This window comes from Protomyctophum bolini (assembly GCF_963924005.1).
Source record: "Protomyctophum bolini genome assembly, chromosome: 1".
NCBI classification, from domain to species: Eukaryota; Metazoa; Chordata; class Actinopteri; order Myctophiformes; family Myctophidae; genus Protomyctophum; species Protomyctophum bolini.
In genome coordinates this window covers 56,911,433-56,928,932 of record NC_137862.1, presented here as the reverse complement: position 1 = coordinate 56,928,932, position 17,500 = coordinate 56,911,433, and the positions used below count along the sequence as shown (strand labels likewise).

The 17,500-nt window shown below is 46.9% G+C and overlaps 1 protein-coding gene across 1 annotated transcript in view; it reads right to left on the bottom strand.

The window, feature by feature from the left end:
- The window catches only part of ush2a (Usher syndrome 2A (autosomal recessive, mild)), a gene marked incomplete at both ends in the record, with an annotated part of 314,802 nt that overhangs the window by 21,914 nt on the left and 275,388 nt on the right, over positions 1–17,500 (bottom strand). The window contains 8 exon segments of the mRNA XM_080771896.1: positions 2,431–2,809; positions 3,505–3,674; positions 6,785–7,066; positions 9,171–9,555; positions 11,163–11,326; positions 13,456–13,656; positions 15,173–15,517; positions 16,705–16,850. Coding sequence (XP_080628022.1) covers positions 2,431–2,809; positions 3,505–3,674; positions 6,785–7,066; positions 9,171–9,555; positions 11,163–11,326; positions 13,456–13,656; positions 15,173–15,517; positions 16,705–16,850 — 2,072 coding nt within the window.

Genomic DNA, 17,500 nt, shown 5'->3' with positions numbered 1-17,500 from the left:
GAAGCTTATGACCCAGTGTAATTAGCCTAATATGATTTCTCTCTCTGCACTGTGCCGTGCAAAAACTGACTTCCTGTCCTTGTGTACGTTTTGAAAGAGCTGAGGGTTGCGAAAGGGAGGATGTGGGACACAGACGGACGGAGGAGAGAGAGAGTGAGAGAGAGAGATGGAAGTTGTAGCTGACATCCCTGGGCCGCAACCCAGCGAGTCAGTGAAAGCATGGAGCATACCGCTTCCATGGGACAGCTTCCAATACAATATTTAGTTAACGCAGAGAGTAGGATTACTGCATGTTTTTTTGTGAGGGTACTTACTACCTACCCTATAGAGCGTCGCAGTCCCGCCCCCTCGAGAGACCCGGAAAATAAATCCCCGTTCATTTTCCTCATAGACTTTTCAGAAAGTATTTATTTAAAGACGAGGACAAAGCCAACTCTTGTCGTGACAAATCATAACAAACACAATTTCTCGGGCCAAACAAAGAAAAAAACGGCAGGTTAAACACTTTTTTTTTGTTGTTTTTCTTCTTTGTAATTATTTCTTTGGTCCAAAATATTGTGTGTGTTGTCATGATTTGTCACGACAAGAGTTGGCTTCGTACGACGCTTGAAAGGTCTTTAAATAAATTCGTTTTGAAATGTCTATGGGAAAAATGCATTGGGATTCATTTCCTGGGCCTGACGTCGTCATGAAAGGGGGCGGGACTGTGACGCGCTATAGGGGACACGGGGAGAACATGCCAACCCCACCCAGAGTATGCACTGACTAAAGCCAACTGACTAAATGGAGCATTCAGCGAAAATAGGCGAATGTTCAGCAAAAACAGCCAATCCACATGCTTATTAGTATATAGCTTATATAGCTCTGGGATATTCATTTAAGAGGCAAAATGAACACTCAATTACAATTTTACAGTGTATACACGGCCAAAAATAACACACACTCACCTGATAACACGCTTAACCCCCCATCCAGCCTACCCATATTAACCACTAGACCCCTAGATTCTAGCAACCTTCTATAGGGCCTAGAAGGTTGCTACAGTATAGCATCAATGCGCTGCTGTGCGCTAGTATATCGGCTATTTTTGGTGACGAGATTTGGTCTCGAGGGGAATAACATCACACCCGTGTGAAGTGAGGGGCGCTCTTATCAGCGTGCATAGTCCATTCATTGTCAATGGGAATGTAATGTTTGTGTAGGACACTATAGCACTACACTAGCTGAATATAGGAGGGGGCTATAGCGCCTCTCAAACATAGCCACTAACCATGAAGTAGCCTAAACAGTCGCAACTCATGGTCCGTTCAGAGTTTAAGTGGCTCAGACATAGCTGAACACATGCACATCTGTCAAGTGCATGAGTAGGTTTATAACATTAGAACACAAACACAACATTACTCCCCCCACACCCCCCCCCCCCCCCCCCCCCCTCACCCTCAGGGGACACACAGCAGCAGGAGCCATTAAAAGGTCTTTCCAATACAAGCTGCAGTTACCAAGGGGGCTAACAGCTAATTTGATTGGCTGGCCCGTAATCAGGAAGCAAGGTGCTCTGAGGGGCCAGTGATTAATGGCTCTGTCGCCCGCCCGTCATTCGCCGTTGGCCCCTCCTCCTCCTTCCCTCCCCTCCTCCTGTCATAAATTAAGACCCTCGTAAATAAAGACGGCGGCACAACAATCAGGCAAACTCAATCAATTATTAAGACCCTCGTAAATAAAGACGGCGGCACAACAATCAGGCAAACTCAATCAATTACACGGGCCTCTCTGGCCTTGGCTGCTGGAGTCTGACAGGAGGGAATGCTAATGTTATTGTTGCTTCCAAAGGGCTAGTCTGTCAATTAGCACAACAACATGAATATGGACCCCTCTGATTACTCTACTTTGTATGTCGCCACGTGTGTGCGTGTGTACGTGTGCACGTGTGCGTGTGTGTGTGTACTGTATATGTGTAAGAAGAACATGATTTTTAGTAAGCATAAATGCATGTGCGTGTGACTGAGTCAGCTATAGAGTATATAATGTGTACTCTAGCTGACACATTTTGTGCGTGCGTGCGTGCGTGCGTGTCTCCAGGCAGACTAAACAGTTGCATCACGTCTCTTTCCTCAAATAGAGTTGGTTGTAAAAGCTGACCTCTGTTAGTCGTGCTCCACCAACACACGCTCCCCTAATAGCACACATTCACCACCACCACGTGCACGACAACTCACATTATTCACACATGTTGTTGACGTCCACATGCCAAGAAGAACACCTCATTAAGAATGCCTCGTAATAATGATCACATGAAGACACGGCACGTATAACGAGAGGTGACAGTCCAGTTAGTTATAGCTTTACTCCGAGAACTTGACCCCCGTCGACAACAGAATGCACGTGCACGCGCACACGCACGTGCACACACACACACACACACACACACACCTGGTACTGGTACGCGGTGTACGGCTGCAGTCCCTCGTCTCTGCAACTGGTGGAATCGTTCTTGCAGACGAGCACCGCGGGTGCCGCCGGAGCCGGAACCGGAACCTCCGCCCCGCCGCGGCCGTTAGCGACGGTCCGGTCCAGACTGGTCCGGTCCTCCAGTCTGCGGTAGACCTCGTAGTGCAGGACTCTGCCGTTGGGCCGGGCCGGGGGCGACCAGGACAGCAGGAAGGTGGTCCGCAGGCCGGAGCGGCCGTCGGCCCGCAGGTCCAGCAGTGGCAGCGCGAGGCCAGCGGGGGGCGACTCCAGCGTGAGCACGGAGGACCAGTCGCTGGAGGAGCAGCCCAGAGCCGTGCAGGCCTCGAGCCTCACCTCGTACCTGCAACGCACGCACCGCACGCACGCACGCACGTACCGCACGCACACGCGCACACACACGCACGCACGCACGCACACACACACACAAGACAATGTATTAGACCGATTGCGCCTGCAATACTTCTTCATAAAAAAAATTCAAACATAAGTTTAGGACCCACTTAATTGACCAGATCACTTAATTATTATTTATTTGTATCATCTATTCTTTTCTCTAATCATGTAGATAACCAAAAATTCTAATCGTGTTCTTGTTGTGTTTTTGTTTTGATCATGTTTTATATACTGCAATCATGTTTTCTGGATATTCTATATCTATATATGTACAATGTTTCATTATAATTTATATAGGTAGAGGCCTCGTATAAGCCCCTTGTTTTTTTTTGCCTCAGCCTAGCACTTTACCCTTCTTATATATATGTTCCCTGTGTTGTTTTTATACTGTGCTGAATAAATAAATACAAAAAAATACAAATACAATACAATCCAAGTATCTGCTATTTTCTGTCAACATATTGTGGTAGACAAGGGAGAGGAGAGACAATGTTGAGGAGGGCAATACATGGAAACACACGAACAAACACAATTACAGTAAATAGTTACACATATACATTATAATAATAAAACTAAATAAAAAAGGTAATTAGGTCAACATTACCTGTGTAAAAAGTTGAACACTGCGGGTGAGTGACTGACCTGTGGTAAGGCGCCAGCCCCTGCAGTGTGGCGTGTCGGCCAGAGAAGGCGCTGTGCTGTGGCGTGTAAACGGTGCTGGCGGTGGTGAGCTGGACGGGGTCTCGCTGGTACACCGTGTAGCTGATGATGTCTCCGTTGGGACGAGCCGGAGCGCTCCACTCCACTCTCACCTGCAGCACACACACACACACACACACACCGTACACACACACCGTACACACACCACATTTAGTTCACTGACCATTCAGGACGACGGGAACCCCTTTTGGTGTTTTCATTATGGAAAAAAATAAATAATAATAAGCAGATCTATATATTTTTTCGAAACGAGAAGGACAGTGAGTGAGAACCGCAAGCACTGCAGACGATAGTTGCGCTCCTCTCAGGCTCCTGGCTGGTAGTCTACTACTGGTCCACCCTCAGGCTCCTGGCTGGTAGTCTACTACTGGTCCACCCTCAGGCTCCTGGCTGGTAGTCTACTACTGGTCCACCCTCAGGCTCCTGGCTGGTAGTCTACTACTGGTCCACCCTCAGGCTCCTGGCTGGTATTCTACTACTGGTCCACCCTCAGGCTCCTGGCTGGTATTCTACTACTGGTCCACCCTCAGGCTCCTGGCTGGTATTCTACTACTGGTCCACCCTCAGGCTCCTGGCTGGTATTCTACTACTGGTCCACCCTCAGGCTCCTGGCTGGTATTCTACTACTGGTCCACCCTCAGGCTCCTGGCTGGTATTCTACTACTGGTCCACCCTCAGGCTCCTGGCTGGTATTCTACTACTGGTCCACCCTCAGGCTCCTGGCTGGTAGTCTACTACTACTGGTCCACCCTCAGGCTCCTGGCTGGTAGTCTACTACTACTGGTCCACCCTCAGGCTCCTGGCTGGTAGCCTACTACTACTGGTCCACCCTCAGGCTCCTGGCTGGTATTCTACTACTGGTCCACCCTCAGGCTCCTGGCTGGTAGCCTACTACTACTGGTCCACCCTCAGGCTCCTGGCTGGTATTCTACTACTGGTCCACCCTCAGGCTCCTGGCTGGTAGTCTACTACTGGTCCACCCTCAGGCTCCTGGCTGGTAGCCTACTACTACTGGTCCACCCTCAGGCTCCTGGCTGGTAGTCTACTACTGGTCCACCCTCAGGCTCCTGGCTGGTAGCCTACTACTACTGGTCCACCCTCAGGCTCCTGGCTGGTATTCTACTACTGGTCCACCCTCAGGCTACTGGCTGGTATTCTACTACTGGTCCACCCTCAGGCTCCTGGCTGGTAGTCTACTAATACTGGTCCACCCTCAGGCTCCTGGCTGGTAGTCTACTAATACTGGTCCACCCTCAGGCTCCTGGCTGGTAGTCTACTAATACTGGTCCACCCTCAGGCTCCTGGCTGGTAGTCTACTAATACTGGTCCACCCTCAGGCTCCTGGCTGGTAGTCTACTAATACTGGTCCACCCTCAGGCTCCTGGCTGGTAGTCTACTAATACTGGTCCACCCTCAGGCTCCTGGCTGGTAGTCTACTAATACTGGTCCACCCTCAGGCTCCTGGCTGGTAGTCTACTAATACTGGTCCACCCTCAGGCTCCTGGCTGGTAGTCTACTAATACTGGTCCACCCTCAGGCTCCTGGCTGGTAGTCTACTAATACTGGTCCACCCTCAGGCTCCTGGCTGGTAGTCTACTACTGGTCCACCCTCAGGCTCCTGGCTGGTAGTCTACTAATACTGGTCCACCCTCAGGCTCCTGCCTGGTAGCCTACTACTACTGGTCCACCCTCAGGCTCCTGGCTGGTAGTCTACTACTACTGGTCCACCCTCAGGCTCCTGGCTGGTATTCTACTACTGGTCCACCCTCAGGCTCCTGGCTGGTATTCTACTACTGGTCCACCCTCAGGCTACTGGCTGGTAGTCTACTACTACTGGTCCACCCTCAGGCTACTGGCTGGTAGTCTACTACTACTGGTCCACCCTCAGGCTCCTGGCTGGTAGTCTACTACTACTGGTCCACCCTCAGGCTCCTGGCTGGTAGTCTACTAATACTGGTCCACCCTCAGGCTCCTGGCTGGTAGTCTACTACTGGTCCACCCTCAGGCTCCTGGCTGGTAGTCTACTAATACTGGTCCACCCTCAGGCTCATGGCTGGTATTCTACTACTGGTCCACCCTCAGGCTCCTGGCTGGTAGTCTACTACTACTGGTCCACCCTCAGGCTCCTGGCTGGTAGTCTACTACTACTGGTCCACCCTCAGGCTCCTGGCTGGTAGTCTACTACTACTGGTCCACCCTCAGGCTCCTGGCTGGTAGTCTACTACTACTGGTCCACCCTCAGGCTCCTGGCTGGTAGTCTACTACTACTGGTCCACCCTCAGGCTCCTGGCTGGTAGTCTACTACTACTGGTCCACCCTCAGGCTCCTGGCTGGTAGCCTACTACTGGTCCACCCTCAGGCTCCTGGCTGGTAGTCTACTACTACTGGTCCACCCTCAGGCTCCTGGCTGGTAGCCTACTACTGGTCCACCCTCAGGCTCCTGCCTGGTAGTCTACTACTGGTCCACCCTCAGGCTCCTGGCTGGTAGTCTACTACTACTGGTCCACCCTCAGGCTACTGGCTGGTAGTCTACTACTACTGGTCCACCCTCAGGCTCCTGGATGGTAGCCTACTACTGGTCCACCCTCAGGCTACTGGCTGGTAGTCTACTACTACTGGTCCACCCTCAGGCTCCTGCCTGGTAGCCTACTACTGGTCCACCCTCAGGCTCCTGGCTGGTATTCTACTACTGGTCCACCCTCAGGCTCCTGGCTGGTATTCTACTACTGGTCCACCCTCAGGCTCCTGGCTGGTAGCCTACTACTACTGGTCCACCCTCAGGCTCCTGCCTGGTAGCCTACTACTACTGGTCCACCCTCAGGCTCCTGGCTGGTAGCCTACTACTGGTCCACCCTCAGGCTCCTGCCTGGTAGCCTACTACTACTGGTCCACCCTCAGGCTCCTGCCTGGTAGCCTACTACTACTGGTCCACCCTCAGGCTCCTGCCTGGTAGCCTACTACTACTGGTCCACCCTCAGGCTCCTGGCTGGTAGCCTACTACTGGTCCACCCCCCCCCCCCCTTAAGGATTAAAATATGAACTATTTTTGAATAATTTTTTCAATATTTTTGAAGTGAATAAGATGTCGCATGTGTTTTACATTTTAAATGTTTAGTTATAGAGGGCAAGTATAATGTTTAAAGCCATATATATAAGTCTTCCTTTTAAGAGTGAATAGTAGCAATAATAACAGTGAAATGACCTGGTCCGGTGCAACAGCCTGCAGTGTGGGCGGCGTGACACCAGAGGGCGCAGAAGGGTTGGTCTTGGCCACGGAGGCGGGGCTGTCCACCGCTCCTCGGCTGTTATTGGCCCTGACCACGTAGCTGTACGCCACGTTGGGCGACAGCAGGAAGTCGTGGTAGTGGGACTCCGTGCCCACGTAGATGAGCGCTCCGTCCCGGCGAACCTCGTACCCCGTGATGACGCCGTTGGGCCTCTCTGGACGCGTCCAGCTGACCTCCACAGACTCTGGACCTGTGACCTGGAGGAGAGGAAAGGCCAAAGGTTCAAATCAAAATTCGGCCCGGGAATTTGACCCAGACTTTGACCCACCACAACCAGCGCGCAGATACTCTACTGACTTTAACACCACCACATTTACAGTACAACATAAATGATACTCAACCAACAGACAACTAATTTTACATTTGGCCCAGACCGGCCCACCAGCAGAGGGTCGGCCCACCGGGCCTATATGCCTGGTACGTCCTGTGGCCAGTCTACTCTGGCTCGAGTATTAACCTATTCTGACCTGAGATCAGATTCATACGAGGTTTCCACTGGACACACACTGGTCTGATTAACCCATTCTGACCTGAGATCAGATTCTAAAAATGTCAGTCGATTTTTCAAAAATAGCAGACCTACAATCTGCTATAGTTAAAGCAAGAGTCTTTTCCGAGAAATGTATAGTGGAGGCAAAAGTATGACAAAACGTAGGGAAATAAATCACACCCGTGTGAAGTGAGGGGCGCTACTATATCAAAGTCTAACTCACGTCAATTAGGTGATGTAATGGTGATGTCAAACAAACGGTGCCAACACAAACATTAAACGCCATTAACAATAGAGACAATATGACGTAACGAGGCACATTATGACCTACATTTTCCCTTCATTGTCAATGGCGTTTACAAAACAAACATTGACTAAAGACAAACCTGTATATAGGAGGGGCTAGCGCCCCTCAAAAAAATAAAAATAAAAACTAACACTAAAAACAAATACTTGGCCCCAAAATGTACTTACTGTATAGGTAGGCTACAGTACTCAAGTTCCAAAACTGCTTTTTAATCAACTCAAAGACTGGAATGAAGTAATTCGTTGTCTTTGTCCAGAGAGGACAGCAGGATGTCTATTCTCCACCGGGAGAACGACTGAACCCCATTCTGCTTTATGCTAACAGAACGGCATGACTGCAGTGAATACCAATTCACAACTGTAATTACCCAACCCTGCATAGCGACAACAGAGAGAGAGAGAGAGAGTGTGTGTGTGTGTGCGTGTGCGCGCGCATGTGTGGTTATTGATGTGTATGAGGCCAGTGGAAAAATAAATCTTTTTTTTAAAGATACAGTATAAGGACCACCACTTACTTAAAATAACTGTCAGGCTCACTGTTAAATACGATGTCTGATGGTGAAAAGCAGTAGAGGAAACTCTGGTGATAATGAATAATAATAATAATATATAAGAGCTCTCCTTGTAAAATGGTGCATAGCGCGTTTATCCAAGGCGCTTTACATAGAATGTGCATTATACATTCACCCATCATTCACACACACATTCACACATACCGATGGCGGCGGAAACCATGCAAGGCATCAACCAGCACATCAGGAGTTCAGAGTTCCATCCAGAGTCTTGCTCGAGGCCACTTCGACACTAACTCTGGGGGAGTCCGGGTTCGAACTGGCAACCTTGCGGTTGCCATCCGGCCACTCTACCCCCCGAGCCACCGCCGCTCCTTGTGGGAGATAACTAAAGGACTGTACTGCCCTGTGTCAACAGACTCAACACCATCAGGAATCAAGTGTCTCCCATGATATCGTTCAGATATATAGGTGATTTTTGGCTCTCCCTGACAAATATCTTTTTTTTTGGGGGGGGGGGCTATTGGAGCACACTATAGCCAATCAGCATGTGAGTCATGTCAATCATGTGTAATGTTGCAAAACTGTTCATTACAAAGCATGAATGAAATGAAAATATATAAATGAGTATAAAGTTACAATTGACAAAAGATATATATTTAATTTTCTCCAATTTTCTCTGGGGACAACGATTGTTTATTGAAAATCACACCCGTGTGAAGTGACCCCCAACTCTGTATGGGGGTCCAGGGTGTACTGTACTGTACTGTACTGTACTGTACTGTACTGTACTGTCACACCCGAAATCATCATATATTATATACAGTTAATATATGTGTGTGTGACGTATAGTATACCGTAATCTTATTTGAGGTCCTGAAATGAGTCCCCCCCCCCCACCCCCGTCTCTCCTGTGAGAAACACTGATAACTATAGACAAACAAAAGGTAAAAAAAAGCTTTGAAAGTGAACCATAAACCAATCACATTATACCTTGAGAGTCGGCGCCGTCAGACCAGTGGGCGGGGCCTCGTCAGTCACCGCGGAGGCCGCGGCGCTGGGGGTGCACCCCCCGCTGTTGCAAGCCAACAGGACGAGCTCATACCGCGTGTGAGGGAGGAGCTCGGAGAGCGTGACGGACAGGTCCCTCCCGCGGTACGCCGCCTCCTCCTCCTCGTCGTCGACGACGACCCGGAGCACGTATTCGGTCACCTCCCCGTTCTCCGTCAGCGGGACGCTCCAGGAGACCTCGATGCTGTGGGCGGAGGCCACGTTCAGAGAGGGAGGGTCCACGGTGACGGGGGGGGCCTCCAGGGTGGTGATGTTGGCGTGTGGGCTGGTGACGCACCCTTCGGACGTGCAGGCGATGACGGCATACCTATGCGACACGGAAAAAACACACAATGTCGAACGTCGTTCGTTAGAGAGAACGAGACACAGCTGGGGGGGGGGCTATTTTTCGCATCTTCACCCATTTTGGTGTTAGCGTTATGTTATGCTTTAGCTAAATAGCAGATCTACAAGCTACGAGCTTGTAAAAAAAAGCTGTTTGTTTTAGAAAAAATCGAAGAACGACTGACATAGAAACATAGCTTTTTCAGAAAACTGTCAGGATGTAGAAGACATTTTTAGAATCTGATCTCATGGTCAAAATGGGTTAATTATACCAGGACTCATGTCTTCATTTAAAGGGACATTTCACCGCTGGAAGAAACTGCAGTCACTCAATGTTAACAGTATTTGTAGTAGATAACAGTAGCACTAATTGAAATTTGCACCCTATATGGCCAGAAAAATTATGTAGTCTGTGTGTTTGAATAGGGTTTGACTGGATTGCTGAATTCCTACAATGCCCATAATGCTTCAGTGCACTTCCCCTCCTTGTGGAGAGTGGGGCAGGCTGCATGGAGGTGTGACTTTGTAGTCCATATTACACACATAAAAACCAAAAGATAAAGATGTGTTTTTGTGTCCTAAACATCATTAAAACTAGAAAAAGTGCCCTTCCGGGCACAGGTCTCCACCAGGAGGATAGAAGTGTGTGTGATGTTTGGCAACATGTTTAGGAGGATGTTTTTTTGTTGGGTTTTTTTTGCAAAAAAAATCTTCATTTTGTTGAGGAAATGCAGATCCAGATCACTCATAGCATCTCTGAGGATTCTGGACGAGCAGGACATTTTGTACAAAACGGGCCACTCAATCGACATGTAAATATGAAATAAATGCCCAAACATGCGCTATAGGTGTAATGTTAGAGACCACAGAAGTGAACCTTTCCAGCCTGTTTTCTCAACTCGCTGTTTCTCTGCAAGACATTACTCCATAAGCCATATCTCCAAAACTGGTGGGTCAAACTGAACAACCAATATGTCAATTTGAAGCTATGATTCCCTGCTTTCATAATGACATGAAATACTTCCCACAGATCACAACCACACACAGAGACTTTGAAAACATGACCAATGACAAAAAACTCCCATATCTGCTGGGCGAAGTACAACAATGTGCAAACACAGCAGCAAGATTTGTGAGTTGCTGTGATAGGAGAAGGATATCAAATGGAACACAACCACCCTAAAGACTAATCATTGTGTATATTCCTGCACTATACCTGCATTGAGTGACCTTGGTACATAGAATTTGATCTATTGAAGATTCTGACCTTCAAATGTACATCATTTCTGTTTTGATTGTATTGCTGTATTGTTGTATTGTTCTTTCTGCTTTGGCGATGTAAACGTATGTTTTCTCATGCCAATAAAGCCCTTTGAATTGAATTGAATTGAAATAACTAAAATAAAAAAAATCCAATGGCAGCCCCATAGTCAGATTTGGTCACATTTAGAAGAATCGTCCTCGGGTCTAAATGAACCATAATTCAAACTTTTTCTTTACGAGGTCAATTCATCATCCCCCTCTCCCGACCCGAGGCATTCATTATACATTCAGTGTGATCCACCCACGAGGCCCTCTCAGAATAAACACCTGTACTCGGTGAACGGCAGCAGGTCCTGGTCCGTGTAGCTGAGGACCGCCGGGTCGAAGCTGAAGGAGAAGCTGACGTTGTCCCGGTGGATCCGGTAGGACAGCAGAACCCCGTTGCTCTCCAGCGGTGCGGTCCAGGAGACCTGAAGCTCCCTGGGTCGCCCCTGCGTGGTGGAGGAGGCATAGACTGTAAAAAATATGGACAAAGCGTTTCCCCGGGTCTAACATGAACGTAAAATGAAGCCTGAAATCCCTTGCACTGTAAGTCGCCATCTTTCAAGATCCGTTTGAGCCCAGTTTGGCCATTGGCTGGCCCAGACAACGAGGCGGGACTTCCCCCCCTTCTTCTTCGTTGGTTTTTATTTTGACTCGAGTGGGTGGGGGATCCCGTTCATGAACTGTAACGGTAGCCACGCCCCTCAGAACATGCGCGACTTTATGGTCATTTATTTTATAAATGGGGCCATCATTTTCCAAAAAGAATATTATGACATTAGAAATGAGACTTTAAACTAGTGACTGGAAGCGAAAAGTATTCATGACCATGTTTATTAAGGTAATACAGTCTAGGTGAAGTTGGGCCCAAATACATGGACTTCTATGGGGCTATGGGTTTTTTTGAGCCCAATGATAGCGCCACAACAGGCCATTATATGAACTTTCATTTCCTTAGTGGCTTCACAAAAAATCTGTCTGACTGCCCCCCTGGGAGGAGGTGATGGTGGTGGTGTTTTTTCACAGCACAATTTGAGTTAGTTATTATAGTCACGGTCTTTTGAGCAGTTTTCATTTCGTTTTGTGTCACATTTCAGTCTAGTTTTTATTTTTTACTATAGTTAGGTAAAGTTACCGTAGCTTAAGGGCCGATTCACACTCCTATTTTAGAGCCGAATAAAAGTCGGTTTGGTGCTGTAGAGCCTACAATGTGACGTCATTTGAGGTTCGGGGGGGGGGGGGGGGGGGGGGTGCGGGTACCGTCCTAAAGTCGTCTCTTCGGTGCTACTGACATTTTCTGACGAGCCGAAATCTTTTCGGCACTACAGCGCCGAAACAGCGGTAAAATAGCAGTATGAATCGGCCCTAAGTGTTGGCAAATCTGCAAAATAAATGCTTACCACTAGCTTTCTTCACAGATGTGTTCATAAAGGTGTCTACTATCACAGATAAATTTGTTCCAAAACAACTCCCTTGGGAAACTTTGTGACAGCTGCTGAAAGTTGGGGTACCATTATCAACCAATATAAGGCAAACAATTCAAAATTTCCATTATACTTTAAGTAGCATGTGTCATGTCAAACTAGGGGGTTTTCATGATGCTGAATCCATTCCAAGCATGAGTTTTGCACGAAAATACTCCTTGGGCTAAATTTGGCCATAGCCACTTGCCCAAATGTGCCCAAATGTGCTGACCTCATCACATTTGTGATGACGGCTAGGGCATTTTTAGGCAAAGGAGTGTTTTTGTGCAAAACTAATGCTTGCAATGGATTCAGCATCATGAAAACCCCCTAGTTTGACACGTCACATGCTACTTAAAGTATAATGAAATGTGGAACTTTTTGCTTTATAGGCTATTGGTTGATAATGGTACCCCAACTTTCAGCAGCTGTCACAAAGTTTCCCAAGGGAGTTGGGTTGGAACACATTGTTCTGTGATAGTAGACACCTTTATGAACACATCTGTGAAGAAAGCTAGTTGTAAGCCTTTTTTTTTGTTGCAGATTTGCCACAACTTAAGCTAACTTTACCTAACTACTAAATCAACTGTACATTTAGCCCTGAAATACTATCGAGGAGAAACTTCCGCACACTCGACTTACTAATTGACGCAGGTGCGGCAAAACACTTTTTATTTTTATTTTATGTCCACCATTATGCAACGTTTCGGTCTTTCGACCTTCCTCATGGCGTCAACCTTGGCAGTGTGCGGTTCTCCCTCCTAGTCCTAAAATACTGAAATGTATTTTGACGACTTGGTGGCATTGTAATGAATGAATTTACACTTGCTTTTACAAGCTTGATTTTACAAGCTTATACAGCTTGTAGATCTGCTATTTTCAGCATGCAACCAAGCATGAGATTATTCGTGTTTTAGGTCTATACTGGATCTCTTCTCCTAAGTCCCTCGCTAACATTTTGGTCTTAGTTTTTACTTGTTGACGAACATTGTCAATATATTTAGTCATAGTTTTAGTCATCATGTTTTTTATTTCGTTTTCCTCAGTGTAAAACGGTAGTCGATGCGGACATTTTTTTCGTCATGGTTTTGGTCGACAAAATCAACACTATATACCTGGAGGTGGGCGAGCGTAGGGGCGGCGAGGCCGCGGGGGGGGCCCTGCTTGGTGGTCACGGTGACCCAGGGACTGAGGGCGGTGCCGGCGGGGTTGTGGACGCGGACGCTGAACTGGTACTGTGTCCACGGCCTCAGGCCCGTCACCGTGTAGGAGAACCGGTCCGCGTCCTCCTCGGGAGAGCTCTCTCTGAACAGAACCTGCATTGGTGGACACACAACCAAACCGCACTCATGGAATTCATGGATTTGTTTCCCCCCCCCCCCCCCCGCATTCATTTAAGCCAATACATTGATGACTGGGTTCCCTATATGGAGACACAAAGGAGACTCTTTGTGCCTCCATAGGGAACCACTGCTTCTAATCGATAGGAGAAAGATTATCAATTTTATCAATCAAGTTGACCTTTCAGGAAAATTGGTTAACCCATTTAGACCTGATTTAAAAACATTCACTTTGAAAGAATATATATATTCAAAGATTGAATTGATCGGTGGCGCGCTATGAGCTTGTAGATCTGCTATTTTTCAATAGCTAAATTATAACATAATGTTTAAAACACCAAAAGGGGTTCCGCCCAAAATGGGTTGAAAAAAAAAAACATGTACATGTACATGATGTACAAGTACACCCCCCGGACAGGACGCTAGTATAATGTCACAGGGACATAATTATAGCCAACCTTTGATGCTGAGTGCCAAGCAGGGAGGCATTGAGCACCATTTTAAAGTCTTTAGTATGAATGAACCAGGTCCTCCCCGTCTCAGCTATCCCTGTAAGCCCCATCCATGCCTTTTAGCAACATTTATATTTTAATGAATTACTTAAAAAAATAAAACAAATATGTTTCTTGTTTTTGTTTAGTCTTGCAATGCCATTGGTCATGATATTTGCATTTAAATACCCCCCACAGAGGCAGGGATTCACACAACTTCAAAATCTCTGGACTTTGAACAATTAGTAATAGTAAAATGCCTGTAATATATATATTTTTTGTGATCATTAGTGTCTAGAACATGTTTTATTTATTATAGTGAAAGATATCCCCCAAATGTAAATTATTAATATTATTTTAATAATTGTTATAATAAATGTGCATACATTTTGCATAAAACTTTTTTTTTTTTTTTTTACAAACTTTTCTCTGCAAAGTACTAGTACAAAGTAGTGGTGAGGTTGAGGTTTGCAAGTAGAAATATATCTGGGTCTTAAGGCCATTCTGAGCTGTTATAATTGACTTTTACAATTTAGGCATTTAGCAGACGCTCTTAATCCAGAGCAATTTACATTAAGCAAGAACAAAAAGCATACATCACATACATACAAAGCAGTTATCATGAAACATGTGTAAGCTAAGAACGTAACAGTGGAATATCTATGTCTAAGAGAAGGGAACCCGCACACTCATATGCTCCAAAAGATACATGTATTGACGACGTTTCGAGCCAAGGCTCTTCATCTGGTCAAACCAACATATAAACTATACACATATACTATACTATGCTATATACATACAGTGGGGTTCCCTTCGTCCTATGAAGTGCTATGACTACATACAGTGCAATTCTAGTGCTGTCTACATAACATGCTATAAGTCTGTATCAAATGCTATCAAAGTCTGCAAAAAGTGCTATCTAAGGGGGTAGGGTATAAGTGCACAAGCCTTTTAGTCTATGTTCTACAGTTACACTATACTTATAGTTTAGTTTGACCAACCTTCCCTTTGTCCAGGTCGTTTTCATTACTCCGCCCCCTCCCCTGCACTTCCTCCAGACTCCGCCCTAGCAACGAATACTCTCCTATAGGCCCGTTGGGCTGGGAGGGCGGGCCCCAGGCCAGCGACACCCGGTCCGGGCCAATGGAGAGGGGCGTGGGAGGGGGCTGCGCGGCGGGGGGGGCGGCGGCCGTGCCGGCGAGCTGTGGAGGGGTGCGCGTGCAGCCGGCCGCGGTGCACGCCTCCAGGAGGAGGGAGTAGACGGTCCACGGCTCCAGGCGGCGGAACAGGAAGTGGCGAGACAGGCCGCTGAACTCTGGGTTCCCCTCGCTGTACACGTTGTACACCTGGGCATCGGAGAGGGAATGAACGGTTCAACAGAAGTGTAGGTTCCAAAGCCCGTGAAGCAGTAAGCTTGACTCCAATAAATAATCCACGTCCATACGTGCATTGTAGTTTAACTTTTTACTTGACAAAAAGTGTACAGAACAACAAACAAAACAACATACAAAAAAGGTGTTCAAAAACGATTCTAAAATGGTCTAGTATGGTGTCTTAATATTTTCCAACGTGGTTTAGTATTTTCCAAAGTGGGTCAAAAAACTGTAGCTGCTCTCAGGCTTCCAGCTCTGAACTAACTAAAAACCTACTGGACACAGCTGCTGCTAATGCACACTGAATTAACTGGCTTGCTGGCTTCTACTCCAATAGGCTGAATTCTTAATTGCTCTATTAACTCAGTTAAGACTTAGGCTGCACAAAATGTGTAATAAAGAAATGTCCTTCAATATAGTACACACAATAAAATAACTCAAGTACACTCATAGACATTTTCTGTTCTAAATATGGCTCTCACAAGAAGGAAACGGGAGAGAGAAGCACTGCGTGAAAAGAGGAGTTAACGGGCAATTATGGTCACTATACTAGTAATATACAGGTTTGATGGTACAATTCGGGAGTTTACCGGAGTTTGTTGGAAAGTTTAACGGGAGTTTCCTGTAATATATACACATGCGTATTCCATGCTTTTTGCGCAGTGAAGTGACCTATAAGCCAAATTCCAACACCCACTCACACTCGCTCACTCCAGCATGCCAATGTGTTATGAGGAAATTGGTGACCTGCTGAAACATGTGACCATCTTGTGGACTTACATGGAGGTCTTTAAATACGTGGCCTAAATACCACTATAGGTTGAACACGACGGAACAATTTACACATTCGGACACCGACATTACAGTATGTGATTGTCTGTCTATACACGATTGTCACATATTTCCGCAGGTCAGCAATTTCACCGTAACACAACAATGCATGCTGGAGTGACCAAGTGTGAGTGAGCGAGTGGCCGAGATTTTGGGTATTATTGGAATTTGTCAGTTCAAAATGAAGGCGTGCATGTATAGCAAATCCAGGGGTTCCCAAATGTTTTAGCTCAATTAGGAGTGAGTGGCTCCTGTGTGCGTGCGTGCGCGAGTGCGTGCGTGCGTGCGTGCGTGCCTGCGTGCGTGTGTGTGTGTGTGTGTCTACGTACAGTGACCAGTCCATTAGGCGTGTGCGGCTGATCCCAGGTCAGCAGCAGAGCTCTGCCCTGTTCCCTCTGCTCCACGGTGAAGTTGGCCAGGCCTGCTGGGGGCGACTCCATGGTCCTAGTGACCGCCCACGCACTGGAGACACTGCCTGCATGGGGGGGGGGGGGGGGTTTCTAGTTTTTATTTGTTGACGAAATTGTATATATATATTTAGTTTTAGTCATAGCTTAGTTTTCATTTAGTTTTCGTCAGTGGAAAAAGGTAGTCGACGGACATTTTTCCTTTTAGTTTTAGTCGACGACAACAACACTGGTTCCAGACGAATCTGGTTGACTCGTCGCCACTTCGGCCGTGAAGTCCTCCCACAATTGAGAAGGGGCAATATTAAATATTATGTGACCAATTTTGACTGAGGGACTGCCATTGGATTTTTCAGTTTTTTTCGTGTCGTATGAAAGCAGGGAATCATAGCTTCAAATTGACATACTGGTTGTTCAGTTTGACCCACCAGTTTTGGAGATATGGCTTATACAGTAAATGTCTTGCAGAGAAACAGCGAGTTGAGAAAACAGTCTTGAAAGGTTCACTTCTGTGGTCCCTAACATTACACCTGCCTCTTTTTTAAGCATTTATTTCATATTTAGCATCGGTTTCAGCCCTGACACATATTTCAGACATGCTCTAGTTAGTATGTGAAGACTCTGCCTGTGCTATTAACTCATTTTGTGAGAAAAAAAATAGTTTTTCTCCTCTGGTGAAAAGCTGGAATTTGCGCGATGGCAGGCTCTGGTCACATTA